This window comes from Asparagus officinalis, chromosome 8 (assembly GCF_001876935.1).
Source record: "Asparagus officinalis chromosome 8, Aspof.V1, whole genome shotgun sequence".
In the NCBI taxonomy this organism is placed as follows: Eukaryota; Viridiplantae; Streptophyta; class Magnoliopsida; order Asparagales; family Asparagaceae; genus Asparagus; species Asparagus officinalis.
Window position 1 is genome coordinate 5,946,531 of NC_033801.1, and position 18,110 is coordinate 5,964,640.

At 33.6% G+C, this 18,110-nt stretch overlaps 3 protein-coding genes across 4 annotated transcripts in view; 2 read left to right on the top strand and 1 right to left on the bottom strand.

Moving 5' to 3' along the window:
- On the top strand, nt 7-2,908 carry LOC109822350 (deSI-like protein At4g17486). Its single transcript, XM_020388538.1, has 4 exons — nt 7-354; nt 1,829-2,116; nt 2,199-2,279; nt 2,435-2,908. Exons 1-4 carry the CDS (start codon nt 225-227, stop codon nt 2,593-2,595), a joined length of 660 nt encoding a protein of 219 aa, XP_020244127.1. The 5' UTR covers nt 7-224; the 3' UTR covers nt 2,596-2,908.
- On the bottom strand, nt 3,354-8,105 carry LOC109822526 (putative lipase YOR059C). Its single transcript, XM_020388745.1, has 10 exons — nt 7,909-8,105; nt 7,135-7,202; nt 5,915-5,985; nt 5,525-5,770; nt 4,972-5,135; nt 4,788-4,843; nt 4,630-4,682; nt 4,368-4,488; nt 3,768-3,865; nt 3,354-3,676 (listed from the first exon to the last, which is right to left on the bottom strand). Exons 1-10 carry the CDS (start codon nt 8,031-8,033, stop codon nt 3,605-3,607), a joined length of 1,074 nt encoding a protein of 357 aa, XP_020244334.1. The 5' UTR covers nt 8,034-8,105; the 3' UTR covers nt 3,354-3,604.
- Nucleotides 17,037-18,110, top strand: part of LOC109820224 (homeobox-leucine zipper protein HAT4-like) — a 1,457-nt gene continuing 383 nt past the window's right edge. Inside the window, exons 1-2 of one of the 2 annotated variants that reach the window (XM_020386337.1) lie at nt 17,043-17,573; nt 17,679-17,758. In XM_020386337.1, the coding sequence (XP_020241926.1) occupies nt 17,259-17,573; nt 17,679-17,758 (395 nt within the window). In that variant the 5' untranslated portion in view covers nt 17,043-17,258. Of the gene's footprint in view, nt 17,759-18,110 lie in introns of both variants that reach the window. The other variant, XM_020386336.1, reaches the window with a different exon arrangement.

The following is an 18,110-nucleotide window of genomic DNA, read 5'->3' on the forward strand; positions in this document are numbered from 1 at the left end:
ATCATCCTTAAACAAAAATCCAAATAAAAATGGCTTCTTTTTTCTCTCTCTCTAGGGTTTCGAAATCCCCCAAAATTTAGTGCTCCCCCTTTGTAATGCGAGCGATTTCTTGCTCCAGCTCACGAATCAAAGCTAGAATTTGCTCGCTCGGGACGTAGGGTTCGTTCTGGACCGTGAGATTCGAAGTGAGCCTCGTGAAAATTTGGGGGAAAACTCGTTCAGGTATGGAAACAATTAATGGAGAAAACAAGGCCAAGAGCAGGACGCATATATATTTGAATATTTACGATCTGACGCCAGTTAACAATTACCTCTATTGGTTTGGATTTGGGATCTTTCACTCTGGGATTGAAGGTAAATTCGGTTTATTTTAATGAATCTTTTAAGTATATATATTTTTTGTGTTCAATTGTTGATTAAAAGGCATCTGAATGTAAAAATTGTTTGTTAGTGGTATTATTATTATTGTTATTATTATTATGTAGATTTGATTGAGTGCATTTATGGAAGTTGTATGATCTAATTCTTACCTTCCAATTTTTTTTTTTTTTGGTTAAGCAGTAGGCTCGGCACCTGTTAAACTTAATTTGAAGGATGTGGGAGAATTTTACTTGGAAAATTTTATTTTTGGAACATCTTGGGTTGCATATGCATGTGTTTGTTAGTTATAAATGCATAAATAATTTGGGCTTAGGACTATTAATCATAAGCTCTAAGCAGCATCTGTAGATTGTTAGAATCTAAAAGGACCTTCCACTTAGATGAGATCTTCTATTATAACTAGAGAAGATATGTTTCGTATTACAGGAGATCAAATTACAAAATTATCCCTATTATCACGAATGAAAGTCGGCGCCCTATGTTTTAAAGTAAATAAGTGAATATTATAAATAACCATGAAAGTAGATATTTGATTGAATTAGGAAGGAAAATTAGAACCTCATAGTTAGTACTAGGGGAACGAGCATATTACGTTATAAATTTTCAAACTGGAGATCACATTTTAACTAGTGAAAATTTCAAAATCTAGTATTAAGGGAATTACTCTTATCTATTCTCCCTTAATTAAGAGAAAGAACGGAATTCACTTTTGCAAGATGACATTTTTTTTCTGGTTAAGGCTGTCAAAGGAACGCTTGGAGAAGGTATTGATTATTTAATGTGATGTTCATGTTTCTGAATGAGTTACATTTGGTTCAATGAGCGGTTACGGTTCTATTACCAGTCCTAGAAAAATGAATTGCTAACTATCTGGGTGTTGGCAATGCATTTAGCTGGAGTCAATGAGCCTTTATTTTCTTTTGGATAATAGCTATTACAGTGCATAATTGCTTTTCAGTGGAGGATCCTTGCTTTGGCATGGGATATATTAGAGGTAAACAATGGATAATGTTACAACGTGAGACGGTTCTCATTTTAGTTTCTTGACGAACTTACTTTCGCATGCATCACGGGGACACTTCAGTTGGATGAACTCAGAGACCTAAAATATGAAATGACCACTGTTCTTTATTAGAGTTCCTATGAGGCAAAAGATCTTTTTTTAAGTTTTTTTTTTTCCGCTGCTGCTTTGAGATTTGATGTACAGAATTCGTATTCTTCTAATAAGGCTGGTGGTCTTCATTTAGAAGATAATGGAATCTTGTGCCATCAAGCAAAAAACTTAACTAAAGGTTTTCATTTGTTGGAGAAACCCATCATATCATACTTCATAATTCATAGTACATACTTATTTCTAGAGAATTGAAAGTATTCCTTTTGAAGTTGTCCTATCTCTTCTATCCTTTTTGTTGATGCTTCATGTTTGTGTATTTGAATGTTTAAACAGTATACGGCATGGAATATGGCTTTGGAGCGCACGAGTACCCGACCAGTGGGGTTTTTGAGGTGGAACCAAAAAACTGCCCTGGTTTTATCTTCAGACGTTCTTTGTGGCTTGGCACCACCGACATGTCACATCCAGAGTTCCGGCAGTTCATTGAACATCTTTCTGGAAAATATACCGGTGATAGCTACCATTTGATTGCTAAAAATTGCAACCATTTTACCGATGATGTTTGCATGCGCTTGACTGGAAAGCCCATTCCTGGATGGGTAAATCGGCTTGCAAAATTAGGCAAGACCCCTTTATAAATTTTATTTCTAGCTGCCTTCAGCTGTTGCCAGATTGATTGATATAGATCTTTTTCAAGTAGCAGGTTCATTTTGCAACTGCCTTCTACCAGAAAATATTCAGGTTGCAGCAGTAAGGCATTCTCCAGAGCACTTGGAGCTGTCTGGTAAACTTTACTCCGAATGTGATTTTATTTGCACACACTTTTTCGAAGTTCCAAAAGCATGCAAGTGCGATATCTATTTGCAAGCAAGTCACAATTTATGATTATGAACAAGAAAATGTTTAGCTGTTGATTCGCTTTTTTGCAAAAATTTACAGATGGGTCTGAGTCTATAGCTTCATCATCGATGGAAGAAAGTGATGACGATGATGAGGATGGGCGTCAACACCTGCTACCAGCACCTCGTAGTGAGCCATCAAGTGCCAGAGAAAAACCTGTGAAACTCGCAAGAGATCTTCTCACCAGTGAGGTTCGCTAGAGATCTCCTTTAAAGTTTTGACTTGTCTAATGTCTACGAACAGAGAGAGACAAATTATTCAGGCCTGATCTTGTGCTGGTTGCTGATGGCCTTCCTCAAGTGCGTGCAGTTGTACCAGTAGTAAAAATTGTACCGTTGGTTTTTAATGTTGTAGGAGGCCGAGCTCTCACTAGGAATACATACTTGTTCAACTGTCGCTTGGCACCAATTATTAGTGTGATCTCCATTCTTTTCCATTCTAAATTTGTGAATGTATGTAACTGACATCGAGAGTAATATATCGGTTTGTGGGCTGATGAGTCATGATTGAAAAATAGAATCTAATTTCGAAAACTACTGATGGTCTTGTAATCATATAGCGGAATATGACTTTTGCTCAAAAGGAACAGCTGTGCTACCATGCAAACAGAAGGGAGATGCTACAACAGCTATGCTACTATTTACAACATCATGTAATTCCTATTCTTGCTGCTGAAAAACTATCCGATCTGAACGCAACTCTTGCTCTCTTTTGCAAAAAAAAAAAAAAAAAAATCTTTAGCATTTAACCAAACATCCAAACAAAAATGTAAATTGAATTCTGTATGTAATTGGACACCATTAGACTCTTACTACTACTATTCAAAGACAACACACCCTTCATGTTTTGGGAGTATCAAACATTATCAGACCTAGAAGAAGTGAAATGCAACGCCAAACCAGAAAACTTCATGATAGGGCACTTCGCAAGAGTAGCTAATGGAAACACCCACTATTAGATCATAATTATGCGGATGATATTCATTTTCTTTGTATTATTAAGTCTTCAGGTTTCATTTACAGAATTATTACACTTAAATCGTATATAAGGCCTGGAAAAAAAATCAAGAACACTAGGCAGTTTATTCAGCGACCTAGAGTTACAGAAGGATTTGCTCGGTCTCCCCATGATAATCGGTATGTATTTCTAATTAGAATCTAAAAATGGCATATTTAGCCAAAATCCAGTATCATTGCTTCGAGCTACCTCTTAAGTGAGAAAATGATCGATCATGTGCTGTATAACATCTGCACCTTCTGACTGCATATATGCATATTTAACCTGTTGATGGAAATATTAGCGTTATTAGCTCATGGTGCTCATCCCATGTATAGAGCTCAAAGTAATTGACAAATATTGATCTCCTAATGACCTGAATGACACTGTGGGCAGCAAATCTCTGTCTGCTACTGTGAAAACTAACATCTACTTTTTCCCATGACACCCTTGAGAGGCCTGTCACCAGTTCCTCTGTAATAAATCAAAATCCAAATTAGTAACGTTACCAACTTTTCCATTTAAAGGAAAATATTTCAACTTTGAAGAATTATACTAGTTAAGTTAGAACTGGGTTTCTTCTATTTGAAGATGTTGGTCTATATCGAAATACTAAAGTAGTTAGGACAGGACCTACAAATTTATTTTATCCAAAGACTTCTCATGCATTTGTTTTATTTAAATTAGGATCAGAAATACTAAATTTATTCCAAATTTTCAATTTTCTTAATGACTTATAAATATAGATAATCGAATGACATCCTTCCAAAGGATCTTAAGGTACTATTTTATATAATTGCAGTAATACATTTTTCTTTTTCCAAAGGGACAAGGATTACAGTGATAAAGCACAAAATATTATCAAAGATTTATAGGAACAACAATGCAACCAGATCCTGCTCAAACTACTTCTGGATCAAAGTTAGCAAATAAAATGATTTAAAAACCCCTCAAAGTGCCAGGTAAAATCAATTACCTTCTAATACATCAGAGTCACCACTTGTGTCTAAGGCTTCTTCACATTTATCAACATTGACTCCTTTTGTATGTTCTACGTAAACGACATGTGGATATTCCTCACTTACAGAATCCTCCCACTACATTAAAAAAACAGAAAAATATATGCAAATATAAAACTACTGAATTGCTGTAAAAGAAGACAAGGCAAAAATCTCAGATAACAAGTAACAGAAGACAAGAAGGCAATCCATGAAAATAAAAGATTAATACAAGACTACCGTTGGCAGCTCGGTATTGCGTCTTATAGATGATGTTCTCCATCCTACAATATCTTTATGACATTTAAATCAAGGAGACACTTGATAGTTGTAAAAGTGTACTCTAGAGAAATTATGATGCCAAACATTGTATAGTCAAAAATACTTTGAAAGGATACGATCATAACCAACATTTGCATATGCCACTCGTCGTTTGAATGCTCGTAGAGCAGACCTGTATGCAAGTAGTCCCGTACTAGAATATTAGACAGTCATGAAGCAACTAAAACAACAAAAAAGGTAAATGCCTAATATTTTTATGCATTTAGCTCATTAATATCAAGTAAAATAAATGAAGCGCACATGAAATATAGGTCCCCATGATCATCCACCATGCGCTGCAAAAGTGGAGGTTTTCCTTCATCATTATCAGTAAGAAAGAGATGCCTTCCTGTTCTTCTAAATATCCAATGAATGACCGAAGCAGCAACCTTTTCAATAGCAGTGAAACCAAAAAGAAATGGAACCTGCACATTGAATTTTATGTTTAAGTACATTTGTACAATGTTACAGGTGTGAAAATAACAAAATATTAGTCAGACCAACAATTCAATGTTTATATCAGCAACAAGTAAAGGAAGTAGCAACTGGCAAATTTTGGGGAAATTACATATTCAAGATTGACATAACTATTTTTAACATTAATCTGAAAAAGAACCCTTGACGGAAATCAATACTACACTGTCAAAGATAAAGAATGAATATGAGAATGTTACTGAGCTGAGTGATTACTTAAGTATGAGACATCTCCATGATTATTAGAGCAGTGTATAGTTCAGAGAAAAAATAAATAAATAAAGACGAATAACTGTTTGTTACCCCTAAAACCAAGATGTGTAGCAACAGTGATAAGTACCTGTTTATTACCCCTAGAACCAAGATGGGGTGTAGCAACAGTAATAAAATTCATTGCTTCAAGACCACAAATGGTCCCACTTGAATTGTCTCTATCATGAGCATCATCTCGGGAGTTGCCTGAGAGTTCATCACTAGGAGGTCTATAAAGTCTACCAATTGCATATCTTGCAACCAAGCCACCAACGGAGTGCGCAATGATAGAAATTTTTCTCAGCCCAGGTCTTCTATTGATGACTTCCACCACCTATAATATGTTTTGTCAAGGCTGGACAAGAAAAAAGCTGGGGCAACAATAAAACCCTTGTTGCCACCAAACGATAAAAGGAATGAAGAAAATATGCTATTTCTTAAGGACAAACGATGATCATTATCTGACAGATGAACTAACCTCTTCTGCCAACCGCTCACCCATAACGTCAACACCATCCAACGTCAGTCTACGCATGTTGCATTCACTACCTGAAAGCATTACATATCTTAATGTCTCTTATGGTTTGAAATAGCAGCACTTTCGTAGCATCATTCTTACTATACCATAAAAATGTACAGTATTTTTTTAAAAGGTAAGACCTGAAGCAATATCGTAAATGATGTAGAGTAAGTAGCTTTGTAAAGGCGAAAAGGTAAACGGAGCAATAAGTACTTCAAATTTTAGGTGCTTAATGTTTTGCATGAGCTCATAAAACATTATGAGAATGGAATGATGATGCTGATGACGAAAATGATAATGATTTCAATCTTTTCCCACAAAATGGGGTTGGCTCTTAAGTGCTCTATAATGAGCAGGCTCCATGCGAACATAACAAAGATTTAGATCTAGATCTTAATTAATAAGTGCCAGATACCCAAACATTTTGATAAATTCAAATAACCAAATAAGTATGCATAATTGAAAGGTGATTAAATCAAATATATTCAATCTAAATCTGACCTAATTAAGATTTTTGATCTTTCCACGAGCAAGAAACGTGGATAACGACTTGCCAGATATTGCTAAGTTTATTGCATACATTACATGTTATGAGCCCCATTAGAAATAGAAGAGGATGAAGCTTCTTTGTGAACAGTCACCAGAACAATGACAAAAGATGTGATACGGTTAGTTATGTAAAGTAATTATAGTGTGAGCACAATTTGTTTTGTTTGGGATAATTGTCAGCATAATTATTATATGATGAAATTAAAACTCTTGCTGGTCATTACGACATTAGTTTCAGACCCATGCAAGGCATGGATTTGTCTTGTATGATAGCTTATCTAACATGGAAGAGTCAAGTCTTACCCAAATTGACAGACGTTGATCCTACAATATTAAACTAGACAAAACACGGGAGTTCACTACTGCACTCTTAGAGAAATGCTACTGCTTATTTGGTTTTGGAAATGATGGGAGCTTGATGCGCATTTCACGATAAGGAAAATGCAAGACCATAAAGATTTTATAATGCATATGACATTTTGAATGGCATCACCATAATAGGTCTGCAAAAAAAATAAAAATAAGAATTCAAGTGCTAACACATGCACATCATATCACTGGAAGGGCTGTCAAATTAAAAGAGAAAGAAGGTGAACACAAAGAAGGAATATCTAGTAAGTATAACTTACAATGGACTATCACTTTGTCAGGAAGAGCTTTAATAAATTGGTTAGCTCCATATTGCCAGTCTGCAGTACTGCAATGAGGAGGTATACTTTTAACACTTACAGCAGTAAAGGTAAGTAAAGCAGAGGACTAGAACAATGCAAAATAAAATATGCACAACTTGCAAACAACAATCAAATTGAAGTAGCGATGTAAGCAGCAAAATACCCATTTCTGAGATCCCACCTCAACTTTTGACAAATATTTTTAGCATAACTAATACTTAAACAATTCGTAACTTCCGAGAATACTCATAGTACATTGCATGAAGCAAATGTGTCTTTGGGCATCTAATCTCAGTGACTATATCTGAGAATATCATTTTCTCTCCGAATCTTTTAATTGGCACTCATATATTATCAACCTGAAAGAAGATTATTTAACGCTTGTATATAATACTAGAACCAAATCAAGATACATATAGAGATAAAGGGGATTAATAATTGCTGCACTCTAAGAACAAAAGTTTTAATAATTGAACTATTTTATATAAAGTAACTGCATTTTAACGATTAGATACTGTATCGCTCTGATTACTGTTTTAACACAATTTCAGCTAACATTGTCATTGCACAAAAATTCCCCTATAATTCATTTTTCTCTCATAAAAATCCAAATTCTCCCAATCAAACCCCAACCTTTAAGCAAATTACACAATCAACACCCCAATTCGAGACCAAACTTCGATTACGCCACGAATTTAACAATTCAAACCCTGGAAAAGTTCAAAACTTTACCTTCCAAGGATTCCATGGACCATCACAACGAGATGACCAGCACAATAGGCAGAATCGTCTGAAGAGCTCAGGACGTCCGTACCTCCATTAACGGACTCCTCCGATCTCACTTCTTCGTCTCCCATTAGAGATTAAAAAATCGTAAAAAAAAAAAGAAAAATTCACGATAAATTGAGCGCAGGCGAGAAGAAAGTGAATAAATAAATGAAAAGGATATATAGGTGAGGAATAAGACAGGGACAATTAATGGGGCTTGGTGGGCCCACAATTATTTCCAAGGTTTTTTTAAACTTATAAACCGAAATTCTATTCTTATTTGTTTTAACCCAACCAATTCGAAAATCATCATACCCCTACTTTTAAACCCAAAATATCATACTAAATTATTTCAAACGCGAACTCTCATACGAAATTATTTTTAGGCATAATTTGCACTTAAAAACTCAATAGTTTCCCCTACTTTGCACCTAATATAGTACTTATATACCTAAAATTTTTAAAATTTGTACTTGATTGCTCTTAGTCATGCAAACGCAAGTATTTCTACCCGAAAATTCTCATGTGCCGCTCACATCTTAATTTTAGAACTTAATTTACTCTTTTTGTTAAATTTATTGTCAAAATTCTTGTAATTAAGTATTAAACCTGCTCTTATTCTATTTAAAATGTAGTTTTCGTATTTCATTAGTTTTTTATACGATATTTCAAAAAATACAGCAACTTAAATAGAAATACATCAGTTATCATATTGAAGCTTCCAATGACGAGAGAGGCGTTTTCTTTAAAAAAAAATTGGTGGATAAAAATTTCGATTCACGAACTGAATCCCTTTTTCTAATGAGTTAGTAACTCAGAAAAGGCGTGGATGATAAAAGTTTGAGAAAACGATGGGGTTTGGAAATATAATTCTCATAGTTAAACTATTAAAACGAGATATTATGAATATTTTTTCCGGGATAAAAGCAGGGACAGCTGTTCTTACTTTGTATTGAGATTTGGGATAAGAGACTGGTGACACGTGAAGTTTCGGGAACTCGTGTAGCGCTTTCCACTTCAAGAAAATGATTCCCTGTTGGCTGTTGTCATGGGATTAATAATATGAGTTGATCCGTAATATTTCTTAGATTGGGGGACGTACCAGGTTTACTCAATTTAGAAGTAAAGGGCTGTTTGGTTGATGTATTTGTTATTGGGGTTTGGGCAGAAAGTCTGTCAAAAGAGTACTTTTGGCAGGTTTTCTGTCCAAAACGCCTCTAAAAAGAGACGTTTTGGGTAGAAAACCTGTCAAAAGGTAGAAAACCTGCCAAAAGTGCTTTTTTGGCAGGCTTTCTGCCCAACCCCTAATGCCAAATACATCAACCAAACAGTAATAGTTTTCATAGGTTTTTTTTTTCAATTAATTATTTATTCAGCTTGCTTGGCATTAATTGCATCTTCGCACATCATGGGTTGTGCGTCATTATGCTGTTAAAGCCTGTTTAAGTTTTTAGGTTGAGACCGAAATATTAAAATAGCTGTTGATGCGCGTAGTTCAAAATAAACTCTAGCTAGTAGCCCAAGAGGGTCTAGTTAGATTAGTAAACTGCATATAAATAGTACTCTAATGTCTCATGTTCGGCTCTTCTAAAAAGTATCTATACGGATTTAATTTTCTTTGCAATTGGGGTGCTCTTAACCAGGGTTGGAGGTGTAATATCTATGGTCCAAAAGATCGTGGGGGAAGTTCCCTTGTAAACAAAATTTAAAAAAATCTAGTAGAATATTAAATTCATCTTATTTAAAATATAGACTAAATATCAGAAAATATCACCCCCACCCCCAAAAATTCAAAAATATCAGAAAACCCCCTTTTAACTTTAGGGATTATCAAAAACCTCCTTCTCATTTAACTTTGATATTTATGAGAATCGCCCTAAAAATCACGCTTTTAAGAGGTTTTCAGATAAAATTTTAAAGTTAATAGGAGTTTTCTAAAATCTTCAAGTTAATTAAACGGAGATATTCTAACAGTTTACATATTTAAGGAGGGTTTTTTCTGATATTTAGTCTAAAATATATTTAATCTTCTTTATTCAATGGCTCATTTCAAGTCTGTCGGCTATTGGGCTTCTCTAATATGTGTTTGATCTTGACTATATAAAAACTTGAACTGACGATCAAAGTATTTGCATAAAAATCCAACACCATGAACAATTTAAGGAGAAGCTGTCAAGTTTTGGATCGGATCGTAATGGAATCCGCTAACTCATTTATCTATACTATTCTTAAAAAGACATTATGAGGGTAAGTAAAAGTAGAGGAATGAGTAATTATTCTTTCGAGCGGTCAAAGAATAGAAGGTCATTTTAGAAAAAGATGAGGTCAATTTGATTATTTATCATTTTCTTATTCATGTAGGCTTCATCTCTTCCTCCTTGCTTCCCCCATTCTCCTCCATTACTTTTTAAATTTCAATTCCTCATTTTCTATTTTAAATTTAAATTTTATTCTTCTCTTTCCAGAATGTTCCATTTGTTTCATTCCTTCATCTTTTTTTCAAATTTAAAATTTCATGCATGGACTTTTCTAAAATCATATAATTTAAAAAAATCAAAATACAATACAATGTTAGCTAGAAAGTGACATCATCAATGATGATCAATAAACCACAATATAATTTTCAAGCTTAATTTCATTCCTTTTACTAAAACAAAGGATACAATAATAATTTCTTAGACGCATAAAAAAATATAAAATACTGTTTTATATATACAAATCCTTATTATTTTGATCACATGCATTATGCACGTTCATTTTTTTACTAAAAATACTATAAATTCACATCAAATAATTATACACATAATTAACATCTGCAGAACCGAGAATTATGTAGATAGAAGTTTAATACTACTAGTTGTACGTGCCAGTATACTAGTTTGATATAATTCAACTCAAATAATCGAGTACAAGTAATGAATGATTTAAGATTGGGCTTAGACTAAAGAAGGCCTTTTGAACATTCTCATAAGCGGATTGGGCTTACATTAAAGAAGGCCAATGCATTTTTCTCAAAAATAAAAAAGATAGCCTTTACACGGTTGAATCCATAGAACCACCCCTCGTCTCTCTCTCTCTCTCTCTCTCTCTCTCTCTCTCTCTCTCCTCTTAATGGAGACTCTCTAGAACCACTTGAAGGAGAGGTCCGTGTATAAATAAGAAATAGTAAAATTGAAAATTGCGAAATCTGAATATCGATTAAAATTTTTGGTCTTAGCTAATGTAATTTCAATAACACATATCCTTGACGTTTGTGTATACTTTGGCCTCAAATAAAATCATCTGACCTTACGTGTGTGTGAATGATAATCATCTTTATTATTAGGTGTCACGAAACCTTGTCACTGTATCAACACTCTTTTTTAGGGACGAAACATGGATTTGAAGTGGTATCTACTAGCTTAAATTCTCTTTAAATTTCTGCGTAGTATGATTTGAACATGTATCGCTCTCATACTATTTTAACCATAGACCCAAAACTCTAAAGTTATAATGATGATTTGACTATGATTATAATCTACTATTAGGGATGCGAACAAACTTTGAGGATCGATCATGCAAAATCTTCACCCATGTCCTTATACGTATCATGTATAAATATGAATAGCAAAATTTAGAATTTCCGAATTTCAATTATTAATTCAAATCTTTTATCTTAGTTATTTTTTCTGGAAATGGACTTGCAAATTAGGAACACATGTCTTATCCTTAATTACCATGGAATTTCTTTTAAGGGCCTTATTTCTCTTATAACTTTTTCATGAACTGGATATTATCTAATCACTATATTGAAACTTTTTGTTACATAAAAGGTAAAATTGTAACTGTAATTTCCCAAGAACCAAGTAATTAATGCCCTAATGCAAAATCTCTTATATATAATAGCAACAAAATAAAAATACTTAATTGTAATTTTAGCTAAGGCTAAATAACAGAAAACCCCACATGCATCTTTGGAAGATTATTGGATACACCCGATAACTTTAAAACTACTAGAAAACCCTCCTTAAGTATAAAGATTATCAGAAAACTTCTCTTAACTTTAAGACTTTATTAGGAAACCCATTTTAATTTTTAGATTTTATTAGAAACTTGTCCTAAAACCATTGCTTTTAGGAGGATTTCCCGATAAAATCTCAAAATTAAAGAGTGCTTTCTGCTAACCACTAAATTTAAGGGGAATTTTTCTGATATTTTCAAAATTATACAAATTGTTTGATAATCGTTCAAAATTAGCACGTGTGCTGCACCTCAGCAGACTAACTAATATCTTAGAAACCAACGGTCATGAACGACAATAACGGGTACCAATGATTTGAAAAAAATAATAAAATTAAAATAACGCAAAAAATGAACGCAATATCTTGTGAAAAATATGTAGAAAATCTCTATTGTAATTGCTGGATAGTATTATCAGAAAGAAGAAAGTGGATTTATATGCAATTCTTGGAGATGGAGTTGATGCCTATGAAGTAGTAAAAAAGAAAACACTAAAATTAGCTTTTAATTATCTTTATGTTGTTTTTAGCATTTTTAAGAATAATTGATAACTCATTAAAAAAGGAATAAATAATAAACATGGATTTAAACACGTACAATATTGACATTGTTTTTCAGATATACACGTTGATGATCTCTCCCATTAGATAAAAATCCATGGCTAAGGAAGTTCCTAGGGCATAGTTTTTTTTTTTTTTTTCATTTTTGTACGAAATAATCTTTAGCCAAACAATGAAACATACTCATCTTATCTTTTAAAATTATAAAAATTTTGAAATTAATTTGCAGGTGAGGCTCATACATATCATATTATTTTCATTACAAAGAAACAAGAGTCTAGAATGGACATATAGATGTCGGAAAGTTGTAAGTAACCATTTTCATAAAACAATAAAAAAATTAAAAAAAAATAATAAAATGCGGAAATAACTTAAATAGCAAAAAAGGACGACTTTAGCAAATAATAGCTTAAACAATCTTAAGACAAAACTTAGTTGTTGTCACTATATTACATTTTAAATTCTAATTACAAAATATTTATTACAGTTTTCATGTGGGAAGATCCCCACGAGCGCAGCTGTCCATGATGCCCACTTGCTCCTTGCATTATGCTCGAGGTGGTCTTACACGTGTGGCACACTTCTCAATGTAATATTCATAACTCTCAACTCTCCTCGTCATTTAAGAGCTTGGATATAGTGACATATAGACTCTAAAATGATATCATACCGATTTAGGTTTACAGTCCACCGACAATAAATTTAAAACGGGTTTTCTAAAAATTAACATCATTTCATGTATCAAGATTTTGATACATAGAAGGAGTGTTTAATCCGTAAGAATATGTTAGAATATATAAAAGTATAAACTTTAATTCTCATCATAATTTCGAAGCTTTGATGTAATTACTTAGGACTTTAAGATTCTAACATTTATTTTCTCAAATCTGATCCGATCAAAAAAAATTTCTCAAATCTGATCACCAAAATTCTTCAACTTTAATTTTTCTACACAATCAACGGCTAGAAAGAAGCACAAAAAATTTTATGTTTTTTTAATGTAAAGAAGAAACTTCAAGGAAACCTAAGATCCATAGAAATTCCCAATGATTCGGGAATTTCCACCTTTGACCGCAGTCCCACGTGCGCATTGGGCATCTGACCGTCCCATTCGTGTGCGTAGCTGTCGTCCTCGACAATACACGAGGCCTCACATGCTTGTAACTCCCACTTGGATCAAATCCTTGTAGGATTAGCCTTGATGATAACTTTAACTAAGATTAAAGATGCATTATACTACTAACCCCCTTAATGATGGATTTTGGTGTCTTTAAGCAAGTTGGTTCGACAAGATCACGATGGTTAGGGTTTACAAATGCAAGGATGATATGTTGGCTGGGTACGGATCCGACAATGACCTTGAATACAGATAGTAATCACATGATTCGATAATTAACCTACAATCAGAAAAATAGACATACCTGAACTGAACCAAACTGAATAACTGAATCCCGTTGAGACAATCTCACATGGAAGAAAGCCTCGTAAGGGGTTTCAGGATTAGATGTATGTTATCACATGGTAATCATTGTTTAGGGAATTTGAAGGTGTAGATATGATTAATGAGCATGTGGGACAACTATGCAAACAGGCTTATAGGTTACTTAATCATGATTGTTACATGTCAAATTGGCTGGACTAATCATTTTGGTTAGGAGGTTGGCTTAATGGTAACTTGACGTGTAAAAAGAAGTGATGTTGAAATTCGAAGGAAAGATTAATAGGATGTATGATCAGGCTTTAACTGGTTTAGTTGTCTAAATAATTATGAGCTACTGAATCGAATACAACTGAATTGTTAGATAAAGTAATTAAAGAACTATTTATAAGTTACTTGGTTCATTTCCATCCTACTTGTGGTATATGATATATCTTATGCATTTCTATTTAGGTAACTGGGCTTAGACGTGCAATGTCTCATATAATACATCAGTATGACGCTTGATAAATGTTTTGTAGCCTGCAACTTACAGTTTTACAATCAATAGATAAGATGGTCAACTAGCAAGTTGCAATAGCAAATTTACTGTAGAATTAACTACAATGAGACAAATTACAAAATGTACATAGTTTTTTTCTTTTGAAGTAAAAAAATGTACATATTTACAATAAGGGAAAAATGCTTCCAGCCCCCAAAAGCTAAGTGAACGTGCTTCCCACCCCCAAGACTTGGTCAATGGGTGTTTTACCCCTAAAAATAAAGATTGTGTTCTCTGAGCCCCCAAAACACAAAACCCAAGACATTAAAACATGTGAAGACCATAATACCCTTCTCTCTCTCTTTCTTTTTTTATTAAAATATGATGAGGATTATTTTATTATTTCTCTCTCTCTCTCTCTCTCTCTCTCTCTCTCTCTTTATCATGATGTACCAAGAGGATAGTTGAAATGATTGATGAGGATTATTTTATTATTTTTATTTTTTATTATTTTCGTTGTTTGTATTGGGAGGTTGTTAAAGATACAGGTTGATTGTTAAAGTTACGGGTTGGTTGTTAAGGTTAAGGGTTTGTTGTTAAGGTTATGAATCCTCTCTCTCTCTCTCTCTTTCTTTTTTTATTAAAATATAATGGGGATTATTTATTATTTTTGTTTTCTCTCTCTATTTATCATGATGTACCAAGAGGATAGTTGAAATGATTGATGAGCATTATTTTATTATTTTCGTTTTTTATTATTTTGGTTGTTTGTATTGGGAGGTTGTTAAAGTCCAATACAAACAACCAAAATAATAAAAAACAAAAATAATAAAATAATCCTCATCAATCATTTCAACTATCCTCTTGGTACATCATGATAAAGAGAGAGAGAAAACAAAAATAATAAAATAATCCCCATCATATTTTAATAAAAAAAGAAAGAGAGAGAGAGAGGATTCATAACCTTAACAACAAACCCTTAACCTTAACAACCAACCCGTAACCTTAACAATCAACCCGTAACTTTAACAACCTCCCAATACAAACAACCAAAATAATAAAAAACGAAAATAATAAAATAATCCTCATCAATCATTTCAACTATCCTCTTGGTACATCATGATAAAGAGAGAGAGAGAAAACAAAAATAATAAAATAATCCCCATCATATTTTAATAAAAAAAGAAAGAGAGAGAGAGAGGATTCATAACCTTAACAACAAACCCTTAACCTTAACAACCAACCCGTAACCTTAACAATCAACCCGTAACTTTAACAACCTCCCAATACAAACAACCAAAATAATAAAAAACGAAAATAATAAAATAATCCTCATCAATCATTTCAACTATCCTCTTGGTACATCATGATAAAGAGAGAGAGAGAAAACAAAAATAATAAAATAATCCCCATCATATTTTAATAAAAAAAGAAAGAGAGAGAGAGGATTCACAACCTTAACAACAAACCCTTAACCTTAACAACCAACCCGTAACCTTAACAATCAACCCGTAACTTTAACAACCTCCCAATACAAACAACCAAAATAATAAAAAACGAAAATAATAAAATAATCCTCATCAATCATTTCAACTATCCTCTTGGTACATCATGATAAAGAGAGAGAGAAAACAAAAATAATAAAATAATCCCCATCATATTTTAATAAAAAAAGAAAGAGAGAGAGAGAGAGGATTCATAACCTTAACAACAAACCCTTAACCTTAACAACCAACCCGTAACCTTAACAATCAACCCGTAACTTTAACAACCTCCCAATACAAACAACCAAAATAATAAAAAACGAAAATAATAAAATAATCATCATCAATCATTTCAACTATCCTCTTGGTACATCATAATAAAGAGAGAGAGAAAACAAAAATAATAAAATAATCCCCATCATATTTTAATAAAAAAAAGAAAGAGAGAGGAGAGAGGATTCATAACCTTAACAACAAACCCTTAACCTTAAAAACCAACCCGTAACCTTAACAATCAACCCGTAACTTTAACAACCTCCCAATACAAACAACCAAAATAATAAAAAACGAAAATAATAAAATAATCCTCATCAATCATTTCAACTATCCTCTTGGTACATCATGATAAAGAGAGAGAGAGAACAAAAATAATAAAATAATCCCTATCATATTTTAATAAAAAAAGAAAGAGAGAGAGAACGGTATTATGGTCTTCACATGTTTTAATGTCTTGGGTTTTGTGTTTTGGGGGCTCAGAGAACAGATTCTTTATTTTTAGGGGTAAAACGCCCATTGACCAAGTCCTGGGGGTGGGAAGCATGTTCACTTGGCTTTTGGGGGCTGGAAGCATTTTTCCCTTACAATAAACAAAAAAACCTTAATTAAACTCTTTTCGGAAGTCCACTACAGTAGGGTGCATTCATAAGCAAATTCCATAATCTGCATGCGTTTTAATTAATATATGCATCAACATGTATCCAATATATTCGTATACATATTTATAGTCCAATGGTAAATACTTGTATTTTACGAAAAATAGTTACTATGGAATCAGATTCAAATAGGAATATTCATATCAATGAAAGGGGAGGCAGGATTACATATTGAGGGATCCATGTGTGGCTACAACTTGTAGAGCTCTTCCATGTGATTAAACCATCTTTAAAGATTTCTCTATGCATCAATCATCACTAAAAATTAATTAATCACAGATCTTAACATGAATAGAATTTTCGTTAACACCCTAAACAAAGCTATATAACCCCCTGTCAACATATGTCCGTGCTCTTCATTGCTCATTCCCTCACCCACCACCTCAAAGAATACAGAGAACAGAACACAATTCATCAGAAATGGCAGCAGAAAGTGAAGATCTAAGGCTGAGCCTTAGCCTTAGTTCCTCTCAGAGTTTCTTCCCTCTGAAGCTAACGCTGTTTCCTTCGTCGAACGGGCCTTCAAAGGCCCGATTCGTCAATGGTGAGGTCGAGGAGGATGCAGGGGCGTGGTCGCCTGTCAGTACGTTGTCGAGTTTGAGTGGAAAGAGAAGCGAGAGGGACGACAATGAGGGGGATGAAGATGGACAGAATTCTCCAAAGAAGCTGAGGCTGTCCAAGGATCAGACGACGATACTCGAAGAAAGCTTCAAGGAGCACAATACTCTCAATCCTGTAAGCGGTCATTGTCCTGTGAATGACGAACACGTACATCCGAATTTGATTTTTGAATTTACTTTTGAAACTGATCAAGTGGCCTTCTTCATGGTCGATTTGCAGAAGCAGAAGCAGGCATTGGCAAAGCAGCTGAACCTGCGTCCGAGACAAGTGGAAGTCTGGTTCCAGAATAGAAGAGCAAGGTAAAAAAAAAATCAGAGAACTTATTATTGTTATGTTCCCTTTAATAAACTTTAACGCATAAGAATGAAGTTAAAATCGATTTCTACCGGTTAAATACCATCTAATATCTGAAAATGTGTTAATTATACACAAATACATGTCAAATGTGATGTTTTATACCTTCCGACAAATGAAGAAATTGTCTTCTATGAGAACATTGATCCAAAAAAAATTATATATCAAAGAAAAACATTTTTCAGTAGGGTAAATTTCTAATAGAAAAGCTCGTGCCATCTTTGTCTAATCGACCCTCGCAAGCCTAGCTAACTGTTTGATCAAAGATTTAGTGTTTTTCCAATAGCCTTAATAAGA